The sequence below is a fragment of the Clytia hemisphaerica genome, unplaced genomic scaffold (assembly GCF_902728285.1).
Source record: "Clytia hemisphaerica strain Z4C2 unplaced genomic scaffold, Clytia hemisphaerica genome assembly, whole genome shotgun sequence".
NCBI lineage: Eukaryota > Metazoa > Cnidaria > Hydrozoa > Leptothecata > Clytiidae > Clytia > Clytia hemisphaerica.
The window spans coordinates 145,144-156,688 of record NW_027103602.1 but is presented as its reverse complement, the minus strand read 5'-3'; the positions used below and the strand labels follow the sequence as shown (position 1 = coordinate 156,688).

Genomic DNA, 11,545 nt, shown 5'->3' with positions numbered 1-11,545 from the left:
TTCGAAAAAGTTCGATGACACAAAATGTAAACAAATTCTGTGCCATAAAAACACCTGATTTATTAAGAATTTGCACAAAAATAATCACAAAATGGGGACAATAAGAACATTTCAAGAACATATTTAGTCCTGAAAACTCAAAAAGTTAAAAACAACAAAATGCTTCAAATATTTTGGAAGTTCTTATAAAAAATGCGTTATTTCTTTTCTGGCTCTTTCTTACTACCCAAACCAACTCAACGAAGGTTACAGGAGGTTCTCAAAAGAACTCTACGAAGAAGAGTAATTATTCCCATAAAAGGAATAATAACTAAAAGTTAGAAACACTCTCCGCCATTAATTTTTAGTAGCTTCTGTAACCACCGTTGCAACTAGACGAAAAAAAAACTCATCTTAGTACAGTACAGTTTTTCTATTAGGGCAAATTGCATGACTAGTCATAATCGCAAGAAAAGAAACAAAGTAAGCTTAAACCTCTAAAATAGTTTACTGTCAGAATGTAGACATCATCGAAAATTCAATCCATCCAACTGTAATACAAAATAACATTGGAGAAAAAACTACTGTATGTATTGTTGTATACATCGAAAGAGCGAGAAAGAAGTGCTAAATGCACTGTTAAACATGCTAATCAAGTAACGGATTTAAAAGATAATCAAATGCCAAATACCATAAGGATCAACCTCTATTTAAAGACTTTTTGATTATTTTCGCAAGATTCATCTTTTCAACATTTTTGTATAGCCTAGAATTCTAAGCTAGTTTGATTCAGTCACTAGAATAAATCTGATGTTAAGTTGTGACTTGAGTCCAAAGCAAACTTAAAATCCGTAAATATAAAAAATCTTTAAAGCGCCGAAAATGCTTTATTGCCATTAGCCGTGTGTCAGCCTTGTGAATAAGGGCTTAGTTAATTAGGCTAACTTTTCTGTTCGTTAGATTTCTCTGAATGCTCACTTTCACTTTTAAACAACAAACAACTTTGACATGCTTAAACGTTTTGTAGAGCTTAATCATTTCGCTACAATAAATTATACCATGGTCAGACTATTGTTGACATTTTTTATGTCTTTTTTTTTGACAAAGTGTTTGACAAATACATGCTAGCCCGAAATAAACGATAAACAAAATATGAATTTAAAATAAAGCAAGTCTAAGAATTTACGGTAAAAGGGAAAATATAGTCAGTCCTAAAATATTGATGATACGACCTTCATTCTTATAGTGAGTCATTTTGACTGCTTGCGGATTATTTATTCGCTTTGATTGGCCTTTTGCAAAGCATGATGTATCAGAACTGATCGAATGCATTTTTTTCATACTGTTACCTGAGGAAGTTGTCAAATTGAAGTTTTTTCAAATTTGAAGTGGTTCTATGGACACTATGACCATATAGTTAGCCAGTCCAATCCCAGAGATTGCAATAAAAAATGTCACACAAATAAGCTAATGAGGTCAGACCATAGATTTATAAGCCCGAAGGGCTAGATGTCGGGCTTAAAGCCATCGCAGGCAAGAAAAATTGAATATCGGAAAAAATATTGTTGCTATTGTTCTCGAAAATCCGCGCAGCTTCTGATTAGTCAAGCGCTGAAATTCTATTGTAATGTCACGTGACTTAAATAGGATTTCCTACCTCACCACGGCACACTTTCCAGCAAAAACTTAACATCTAGCCCTTCGGGCTTTATAAATCTATGGGTCAGTCTATTTCACACAAAACTCTTACCATTAATTCATCAAGAGCTCTTGCAAGATAGCCAACTTCTTCGTAAGGATGTCGTTGACTTTCGCCAACAGCTTGGGCAACACCAGAGATAGTAGCAACAGCACTGGATACTTGATCAACGACATAATCACGATTCTGCTTGGTTGATTGAAGATCAGGGTGGGAAACATAAGCCTGGTGAAAAAAAGAATTTAAAGTAAATTTTAAGATCATATAAAAGATTAATTGTCATTTAGAACAAAATAGACTGCATCCATTTTATATAACTGCCTTGGTTTCTTTTATCGTTAGTATACCGGGTGGGTAAAAAAAACACCCCTATTTTTCGATTTTTGACGTACAATTTTCTATCCAACAAGTAATACTTTAATGGACCTACCTATTTATAAAACGAATAATTAGAATTTAATGGAAGTAATGTATAATTTTAAATTTCGATTTATATATCTATTGGAACGGAGAAAGCAATTAAGAAACGCATCGATGTTTAACGGTGAAAGAAAAATAATATCGACACTTTAATCAATCATTCATCTCGAGAAAATCTCAAAAACCGCTTTTTTCGGGACATTTCCGGTTCTAGCGGCCGGAAAAATTTCTTTTTCGAAAATTGGGCTCTGTCACATTTTGGGCATTGCCATTTTACATCATTGTGCAAAAAATCATGAAAATCTGTCGAGTATAAGTTGAAAAAATGAAGGAAAACCGTTTTTACGCGCCGGTTTGGCGTTTCGGCTGTTTCCGGCGATTTTAAGGAGTTCCGGATTCAAAGGATGATTTTTTTGGAAATCAAACAATGCTAAGTTTTGGGCATCATCATAAAGAACATTTTTCTGTAAAGAAACAATTAAATAAGTTGAAAAAATGTGATGGAAATGTGAAAAAAACGACGATTTCCGGCACATTTCCGGTTCTCTACAGACCGGAAAAAATTTTTTTTCGGCAAACGGTTTTCGACACCTTTTCGGCAGTACTAATGTGCATCTATGTGCAAAAAATCGCAAAAAACTAATGATAAAATCTCGAGAAAATCTCAAAAAACCGCTTTTTTCGGGACATTTCCGGTTCTACCGGCCGGAAAAAATTTTTTTTCGAAAATCGGGCTCCGTCACATTCGAGGGTTTATAGTAATGCACCTTTGTGCAAAAAATCAGAAAAATTGAATGAGTCAATTTCGAGAAAAGTTGGTAACTAACGAACGAACTAACTAACTAACTAACTAACGAACACGGGTTAATTTATAGGACCTTCACCCCACCGGGGTAGGTCCAACAAAGACAAATGAAATTTTCAGGGAGGATTTAAAATTTAATTTTTCACCCTTGGTGAAAATTATACATTTGTATGTTCATTTAAAATGACCTTATGGCAATTTCGCTTACTTACGTCAATTTTTCACTGTTCACAGATTTTGATAGTTAAATTTTCCCGTGTGGAACAAGAAACCAAAGTACGTTTCGTTTTACCCTCTCATTTTGTCTTGCTACTTTTAAAACATCAAAATGGCATTATTTTTTCATTTCACAGGTTAATTTTTGTTCCAAGGTTAATATTTGATAGATTCTAGCTAGTTCCAACCAAGCCATTTCTTAACGTCAATTGCGACGACAAAAAGACAATTCTAGTACTTCTCTGTGACAAATGTGCTTGATGAAAGCTCGGAGCTCTTAATGTTTAAATAATATACCACTCTTTCCAATTCTTTTTCAGAATTTTTAATAGCGAATCGTTCTTAATTGATATTCTAAAAATTATGTACTTTTGAAAAGAAAACATTCTGTTATTAATATGTATTCCATTCACAATCATCTTTTCAACGAGCATCGCTATGTTATTGGAATTTATCATGTTTCCACCTGCATTAGAATAAAACTTTAGCCGAAGTCTTTCAAATAAAAATTAGTCAAAGGGTCAATGCGCTTCATAATTCGTTTTTTTTTTTTTACCTATTCATGATATGCACCACTGGAGAGCCTTCTGAGAACTTTTAAAATTTTCCACCCAATACGTCACTTAAACAATAGAAAAAGTGACGTATTGGGTGGAACAAAAACAGAAAAGTTGCTTAATTTCTTGAAGGCATTGCAGTGGTGCGTATCATGAATATGTGTAATATGCCTTACAATCAAACGAAAAATGTATTCAATTTGCATAAGCTTATCAATATAGTATCGGGTTAACGATATTTGTTATGAATCGCTTTGCTGGGCTTGCAAAAACATTGCAGTATTTGAACGAATCATTAAATCATAATGGCGCGCGTTTCATTAGTTGATTGTCCTATTTGTCAATAGAATGTGTTCTTTCTTAAATTATATAATACAAGATTTTGATTCTAAATTTATTGTAGTCAGGGCGACAACATTTTAATGCTGGAATTGGTAGTTTGGACCCTTAGGATCATTTTAAGTCAGAGTACCATTTTTCTAAGATTGAGCATTTTTCAATATGGCGGATTTTTCAAAATAGCGGATTTTTACAAAAATTCTAAAAATGAAAATTTTTTAACTTCTTCAAATATTGGCATATTATATACCGTTGGAAAGGTAATTTCAAGCTATGACTATGACTATTGCTTTTGCAAGGTCAGCAAACAGCTTCACTAGATTGGCTGTAATACCTTTGAAGTGGTGAGTAACATTTTACTGGTTCTCTTCAAAGTGGCACGTGCTGCAGCCATCTCATCTTTCCTCCTCGCGTCTTTCAAATCCTGGAAGCAAGATATTATGATCATAAATTAACCATTGATGCTTCCGTTCATTTCGTTCGAAAAAATTCTTTATTCTGACTTTTATTACACAGGGCCGGCTGTTCAACAGTCGAGTAGATTTAATCCCGATTACCGGTAATCGCTATAAGATTTCGTTAACTTTAAGCCCGGGGATTAACTTCCGTTGTTCGAACGTCAGATTATTTTGCCTTTGTTTTCAAAGATCTTAATCCTGACGTCACACTTCGAAAGTTTTTAAAACATTCAAAAAAAAATTTTCGTTCAAATTTCTCACTTCAATGCAGGGAGTTAATCTTTTTTTGTAGGAAAAAGCTTCTTAATCCTCGCTAATCCTGGGGGTCAGAGCAGGATTAAAATTTGGCCCATTTATCGGGATATAATCCAGATTTAAGCCTTATTTTTTTCCAACAACCGACAGCTCTCTGGCCGCTAATCCACTTTTGAACAACTGGGTCCAGTCTCCATAATTCGAACAAGTTTCCCCTTTTGTTAAAACAGGTTAACAATGCTTTATTAATGAGTCTCCATAGCTCGAAATTTCCATAACTCGAAAAAATTTTAATCCCAGTGCGTGTTCGAGTTACGGAGACTATCAACTTGGAGAGCCAGATAGAAACTGTCGATTAATAAAATCAACTTAAAACGGGGTGGATTATTGTTGTTCTTTTTATACACCATTAAGAAGTTAATTTGTTTAAAGGAATAATCACTTGGTTTGAGATTTTTTAGCTGTATATTCCTTCCAAAACCTCCAAATCTTTTTTGCCAAACTCTTTTCCAAATTGAAAGGAATCTACATTCAAAAGATCTCAAACCATCTGGCCTTTAAAAGCTTACAGCCTGGCGAAGACCGGTGAGTTTTGCGAATTGCATCAAATCATTTCCATAATGTTTGAAAGCGCTCAATAAATCATCTGCAGTGTCCATGACTTCAAGCTCTTTTAATCTTTCTTCTACCTTTAATAAAAAAAAAAGAAATATATTTTAAAAGCCACATAGAGAAAGCTGACAGAAGAGTTCTTCAGAATCAACAGTTTTTCATGATAAAATTTGTTTCTTCAGGGCGCAAAAAGAATTATCAAATGACCTAATCGGCCGCTAATCCACTTTTGAACAACCGGGCCCAGAAGCTTCCGAAAATTTGAAATTTCAAGATTTTTCAGATAAACCCCTCAATAATTTACTTCCAAGAGGGATCCAAAGTAGAATAGAGCAGCGCGGATCTTTACTAATGCAGCGAGTTTACATCCCTTATGTAGAAATGTAAATTCATTCATTCAAAATAACAAAAAATACACTCCAACAAAAAAGTGTCTTCGAAAAGGAAACCCTTCTTAGCTTTCTCGCCTCCTTAAAATAGAGATATTATATACGAGCATTATATACAAAAAGTTGGAAAAGAAAAAAAGACACTTTTTTATTCTGCTAACAGGCAGTTTCATGCCACTTTGGTGACAATCTTCAAGCAACAAAAACAAAAAGGTTGGAAGCTTTGCTGTCTTACCTTTTTTAAAGTAGTTAGTAGCCTGTGTACGTCGGCCATGTCGGCTATACATAACAGCCTGGTGACAGATGAGAGAAGTATTCTAGCAGATTTCACCATCGTCCCTCTTTTAGATGGTGTACAGGGATCTAATGCAAATTCTGTTGCTGCATCATGCATGACTTTACCTAAAGAAATTATAATGAAAATAATTGTAATAACGTTGACCTTTAGTATCTTTTCGTGTCCAATACACGTTTTTTTTTTAAGAAACTAGTTTTACCAAGCAGCCTCAATGTTTCTTAAGAAATCGGACTTTTGAGCCTTAAATGTTTCTTATATGTTTCCAAACTTTTTGACATAATCAGCCTCACGGAAGGCTGGATCGGAAGGTTCTTAAGAAAAACTGAATTAAAAAATTATTATAGTTATTTTCTCATTCTCAGCCTCAGCATGTTTCTTAGTTTTTAGGCATTCTGAGCCTCCTGTTTCTTAAAAGTGCGTTTCTTAAAAAAAAAACGTGTATTTTAAGCAATACCATTAGGATGGCTAAACTTTCTTTGCACATTTCCACTGTTTTTCCCAGGCATACTGGCATACAGGCATACTGGAAAAAATACCGGTTTTTTCTGCGCTGACCACAAAACAAATTGATGTTAACTTTTGTACCTACCCAGAGCGTTGATCTTTTACGATTTGGATTAAGTTGCAATGGGACCGGGAAGTAGTTTAGCTATCCCTACGATATCTTTAATATTTTGGAGAATTGTGCTTTACGTAAGGTTGGAAGTAACTCAATCATGAACAATGAACACATCAATGTAATAGACAATAATTTAGACAATCATTTATACAAAATTGAAACAAGAAAACATGTCTCAAGACAGGAACAAAATACAAAATCCAAACATTAAAATATTCAAAACTCTATAAAACCTCCTACCAAATTATAAGTGCTGTACATCATATGTATGTTTACTGATTGTGTAGTGTGCATATCTAACAAAATTACGTTCAATAAATTAAAATATATTTTAACAATGCTCAAACCACATCCAGTAAATACTTAAATTTGAAATTCAAAATTCGAAAAAATAAAAATATTAAGCTTATCAATCCTTAAAATACAGCTTATTAAAATTAGTACCCATTATTCTTCAATGGCTTTTTGGTGCAAGATCATGGGACCATGACATAATATCTCTTGTCGGAATTTTGTCACTCAGTAAAAGTCTGTTTCACAGAAATGACAGTTCGCATATGAGCTTTAAAATCTTTTAAAAATGAAGAAAAGTATGTAGATTTTTCTACAAGACTAAAATCTCGAATTTTCACTTTTCTAAAGCTTTGAACTTCAGTGATTGCAAGCAAATATTTATTTAGATTTTCCAAAAAGTTGTTACCAGCCAAAGTAAGCTGAAAATGGCTTAAAAAGGCAAAATAGTCCCGCTTTGGAGACTTTTAACTTTTGATCCAAGTTAGATTTACAAAATCTGAATACTTTTGAAATCAGCAAAGCTGGTCAAGGTTTCAGAAAAGTGTAAATTCAAGATTTTTGGTCCAGCAGGAAATATTTTCATCATTTTCTTTCATCATGTTTCATCCTCATTTTAGAATTTCAAAAAACCCGCCAGAAATCTTCAAAAATATCTTTCCAACAAGGTCAATTTTTTTCTACAAACTATAATTACAGTGTGGTGAAAAGAAAGAGGACAAACGGTCGTTTCACCCCCAGGGCGGAACAATGGTTGTAATTTTACAGATATTTATTGGCTTTTTAAGCAAGTTAACTTTGAGTACGCAGTCTTAGCCTACTACCATAAACAAGCAATTTCCCAATGTCATGTGAATATAAAAACTCCAGTATTAAAAATAACAGACTAATGCAGTAAGTATGTTTTTTGTTATTATTCTAATTCTTGAGTTTTCTAAATTATTCAACATGACATAGTGAGTAAGAAAAAAATTATCAAAACGATTTGTAATAAGGTTGTCAATAACTTTATACCTGCTTCTTCAGCCTCTGTACATGCTTCCAACATTGGAATCTTGACTTCCTGGTAATCTTCAGCAATATCTTGTCCCACATCTACAAGTCGCGCAGTAGCTTGATCAATATCTTTAACTAATTGCACTGCTTTCTTTGATCTCCCACGTTTCAGCTTTTGATTCTTTTTCGAATGGTTCACAAGAGTTGTCACCTAGTGAAAACATATTAGGAGTGTTAAGCTTTTATATTTTATAAATTTATCCACCACTCCTACAGGGGGTGTCAAAAATAAAACCTCAGACATAATGACGTTTATTGGTGGTATACCAAATTATTTCAAAAAACAATTTTAGTATCATGCATCATACAAAACGACACGTTTAAAAACGGTTTCTTGCGTCCATTGTTAAATCAACCTCACGTCATATAAATGATCAGAGATCTTAGACTTGAAAATGCTACTCAGTACTCTACTATTAAATGTTTAAATTGCTTCCAATTTGGCTGTTTTTTTTTATTTAAAGAATTGCAATGTTGGCTGAAATTTTTTGTTCAAACAAAAGATGCATTGAAAATGTTCCTATCATCATAATCCTTTCCAGGCAAAACTTAAAACCTCGTAATTTTGGAGCAACTTGATTAAATTTGATAATTTATACATGAATCTCTGTCAGAATTCGTTACTGCTGCTGTTTAAAAATTAAGTTTTAGACACTATTAGGGTACCATATGTGCTAAATATCATGCTTTTATCACTATCTGAAATATTTTTGAGCTAGCGGACCTCACTATTAGTTTCTTTTGTTGATTACTGGTGTCATTGATGACTCAAGGGTCATTTCTAACACATACAAATTTTGCCAAGCTGATTGAATCCCCTCCAGAAGAGCCTATCACCCTTACTGTCAAATCAATTGGGTAACTTGCATCAGTGGAGGGAAACTTGCATAGCCATCAAATGCCTGACTAACTAAAGCAGCAAAATTTCAACAAATATAACAGTGTCAGAACTACGCAGCTCTGCTTGCAGCTCTACTCTACCATTAGACCAGCAACCGAGCTGTAGTGAATTGTGTCATTTCGTAGGGTACCCCTTAGATCTGGGCAAATTTTTGATATTATGCTCCTAATAGGGTGTAGAATTGACAAAAAAAATTGCCCTTCGAATCTCCTGCAGTTTTCGAGTGAATTGATTTTTAGTTAATCGTTAGAACTTATCAAAGTCCCCCTTTACTAACAGTTTTTTCGAAGTCTAAAAATCAAATATCTGAGGCTACCAACGGATTCAGTGTGAAAATTAGATAAAGAAAATGGGGTTATTTGTCAAGTTTCAATCACCTGGTGCAGAGAAATGGCATTTTTAAGGCGGAAAATTGACTATTTTGATTTTTTGTTTTTCCCACTGTTCACTTGGCCCGTCTTACACATCAACAACACTGTTTGAACTGTTTTTATTTTTTTCCTCAGTTCATTTGTGTTTGAAATCGCAAAACTTTTTGTTCATTGCACGCATCCTTTGTTTATGCCTCCTCGATAAAATCTTTTGTTTTAAAGACTGCTCCTACCCTACCTTTAAGACAATGGAGCTTATGACTTTTAATTAAGGAAAATCAAATGAAAGTGACAATGCAATGTGGTTAACCTTTTGTCGCGTGCACACTTCTATTGTAAAAACAAAAAGATTTCATAGCTACAGTTTTACTAAGGAATCCTACCAGTGTGATCGCGCCCCAAGTGTCGATTTAACAGATCTCACAATTTTCTGCGGAAGAACAGGCTTTTTTGTGTTGTTTTTCACACTGCAAAAAAGTCTCTAGAGAATAACAAACAAAACAAAAAATGGCGTCAAGATGTGAGCAGTGTGTGTGATAAAATTGTTAATTAACTTTTAAAATGCTTTAAAAATACTTTTGGTTGGGATGGTGAAAGTTTGATTGATAAACTTAGTTGAAGTATCAAAACAAACTTGTTGTGAAAGAGATTTTAACAGTAAGTGAAAATACAGTCCAGAAATCAACCATTCCAAAATTTGACCAATCGTCCCAAGTTGGAGCAGTTGGTGGTACCTGGCAGTCTAGACTTAAACTCCTATATCAGGATTAGAAACTAGGCTAGTCTTATCCCTTTTATCTTTGCCTTTGTATCATTACAATGCTGACAAGTTGATAACGCATTGCCAATTAATCCCTGTGAGAAGTTTATATTGAAATCTGCAACAAAAATGAAAGTGGTCTCTTCTACTGATTGCTTTGTGGCACTCCTTCGCAGACTATTTATTTAATCTCCACCAATAAGATTACCAAATTTCACATGGCCCTTATTTTTGGTACCCATGGCCTTTTAGTGCATGGCCTGGCAAGCGGCTGCAAAATCTTACCCTTCATAATACCTCTTTTATTTGTTTCAATCCGCAATCCTAAGGTGTAGACTACCGTGAGTGGTCCTAAATTCGACAGCCTTGCCTAAATTCGACAGTCTTTTGCTTAATTCTGACCCCTCCAAATAACTGCTATGAAAAAAATTCTATGTTTACAAACATTCCCTCTCCAAGTTGAACAATAAACTATTGCAAGGACTCTCAAAACAAATTCAAAACATCTAACAAAATGGCTATAATGTCAATATGTCAATAATGTAATGAAAAAGTGTGAGTTGTAAAAGTAATTACCGTGAGATTGGGTGCTTGCATCAGTGGAGGCTAACATGCATAGCCCTCAAATGAATGACCTGGCTGGTCATTAAAATACAACTACGCACCTCCGCTCGTAGCTCTACCATTTTTGTTTTGATTTCACTTTGTATTTTAATGACCAGCCTGGTCTTTCATTTGAGGGCTATGCATGTTAGCCTCCACTGATGCAAGTTACCCATGACGTTATTATGACGTTGGACATATTACTATAAAAAATTATGTTCCGTATAAGAAGCAATTATTGTTAATTATTTGGTTCAAGTGATTTACTGTGTCAAATTTCTCAGTTTAGTTGTCACTTTGGTATCTTCATTGCGTCACAGCAAAAGGTTTGTTTTTATTTTAGTTTGTATCTTTGAAAGACCACGTCAAATTTACGCAGGGCTGTCAGATTTAGGGCCACTTACGGTATTTCTCATCTTCAATTCTTTGATGAACAGTTAGTCACACTAGGAAATTAAACTTTCAGAAAAAACGACATCAGTCATCTACTGGATACATTTCAACAACAAGAATGAGAGTTACCTGAATCAAGTTTGCAAAACAATATTAATTAAAACTTGAAAGTTGGAAACAAAATAAAACGTGCAGCAGCCAAAATCAACCAACCAAAATTTGTCATTCAATATTCCCGAGACAGCGCTTCGATTTTTAAAGCTTTGTTTATACGCTAAAGGAAAAACAATCCCGCACATGTAAATGGGTCATTGTTTGAGGTCCGGCAAAATTTCCGGGAGATAGCCTATCCGGCGGTGCGCGGATCTAGGTGGGTTCCGCCTCCCCTGTAGATCTTTTTCTTGGGAAGTTGATCTTCACATTAGTTTTCAAGGTTGGCTTGGCTCAAATTTTTTCATCTATGGCTCAAATTTTAGGCAATTTCTCAAAGTTTTTGAAAATGTTAGTTTCATTAAAAAGCGCCG

The 11,545-nt window shown here is 34.3% G+C and overlaps 1 protein-coding gene across 1 annotated transcript in view; it reads right to left on the bottom strand.

Annotated features, from left to right (window-relative positions):
* Positions 1-1,702: 1,702 nt before the first annotated feature.
* LOC136802030 (catenin alpha-2-like) overlaps positions 1,703-11,545 on the bottom strand; it is a 13,362-nt gene continuing 3,519 nt past the window's right edge. The window contains exons 2-6 of the mRNA XM_067058727.1: positions 7,952-8,144; positions 5,965-6,131; positions 5,298-5,417; positions 4,350-4,439; positions 1,703-1,903 (exon numbers count right to left, since the gene is read on the bottom strand). Coding sequence (XP_066914828.1) covers positions 1,703-1,903; positions 4,350-4,439; positions 5,298-5,417; positions 5,965-6,131; positions 7,952-8,144 — 771 coding nt within the window. The remainder of the gene's footprint in view (positions 1,904-4,349; positions 4,440-5,297; positions 5,418-5,964; positions 6,132-7,951; positions 8,145-11,545) is intronic.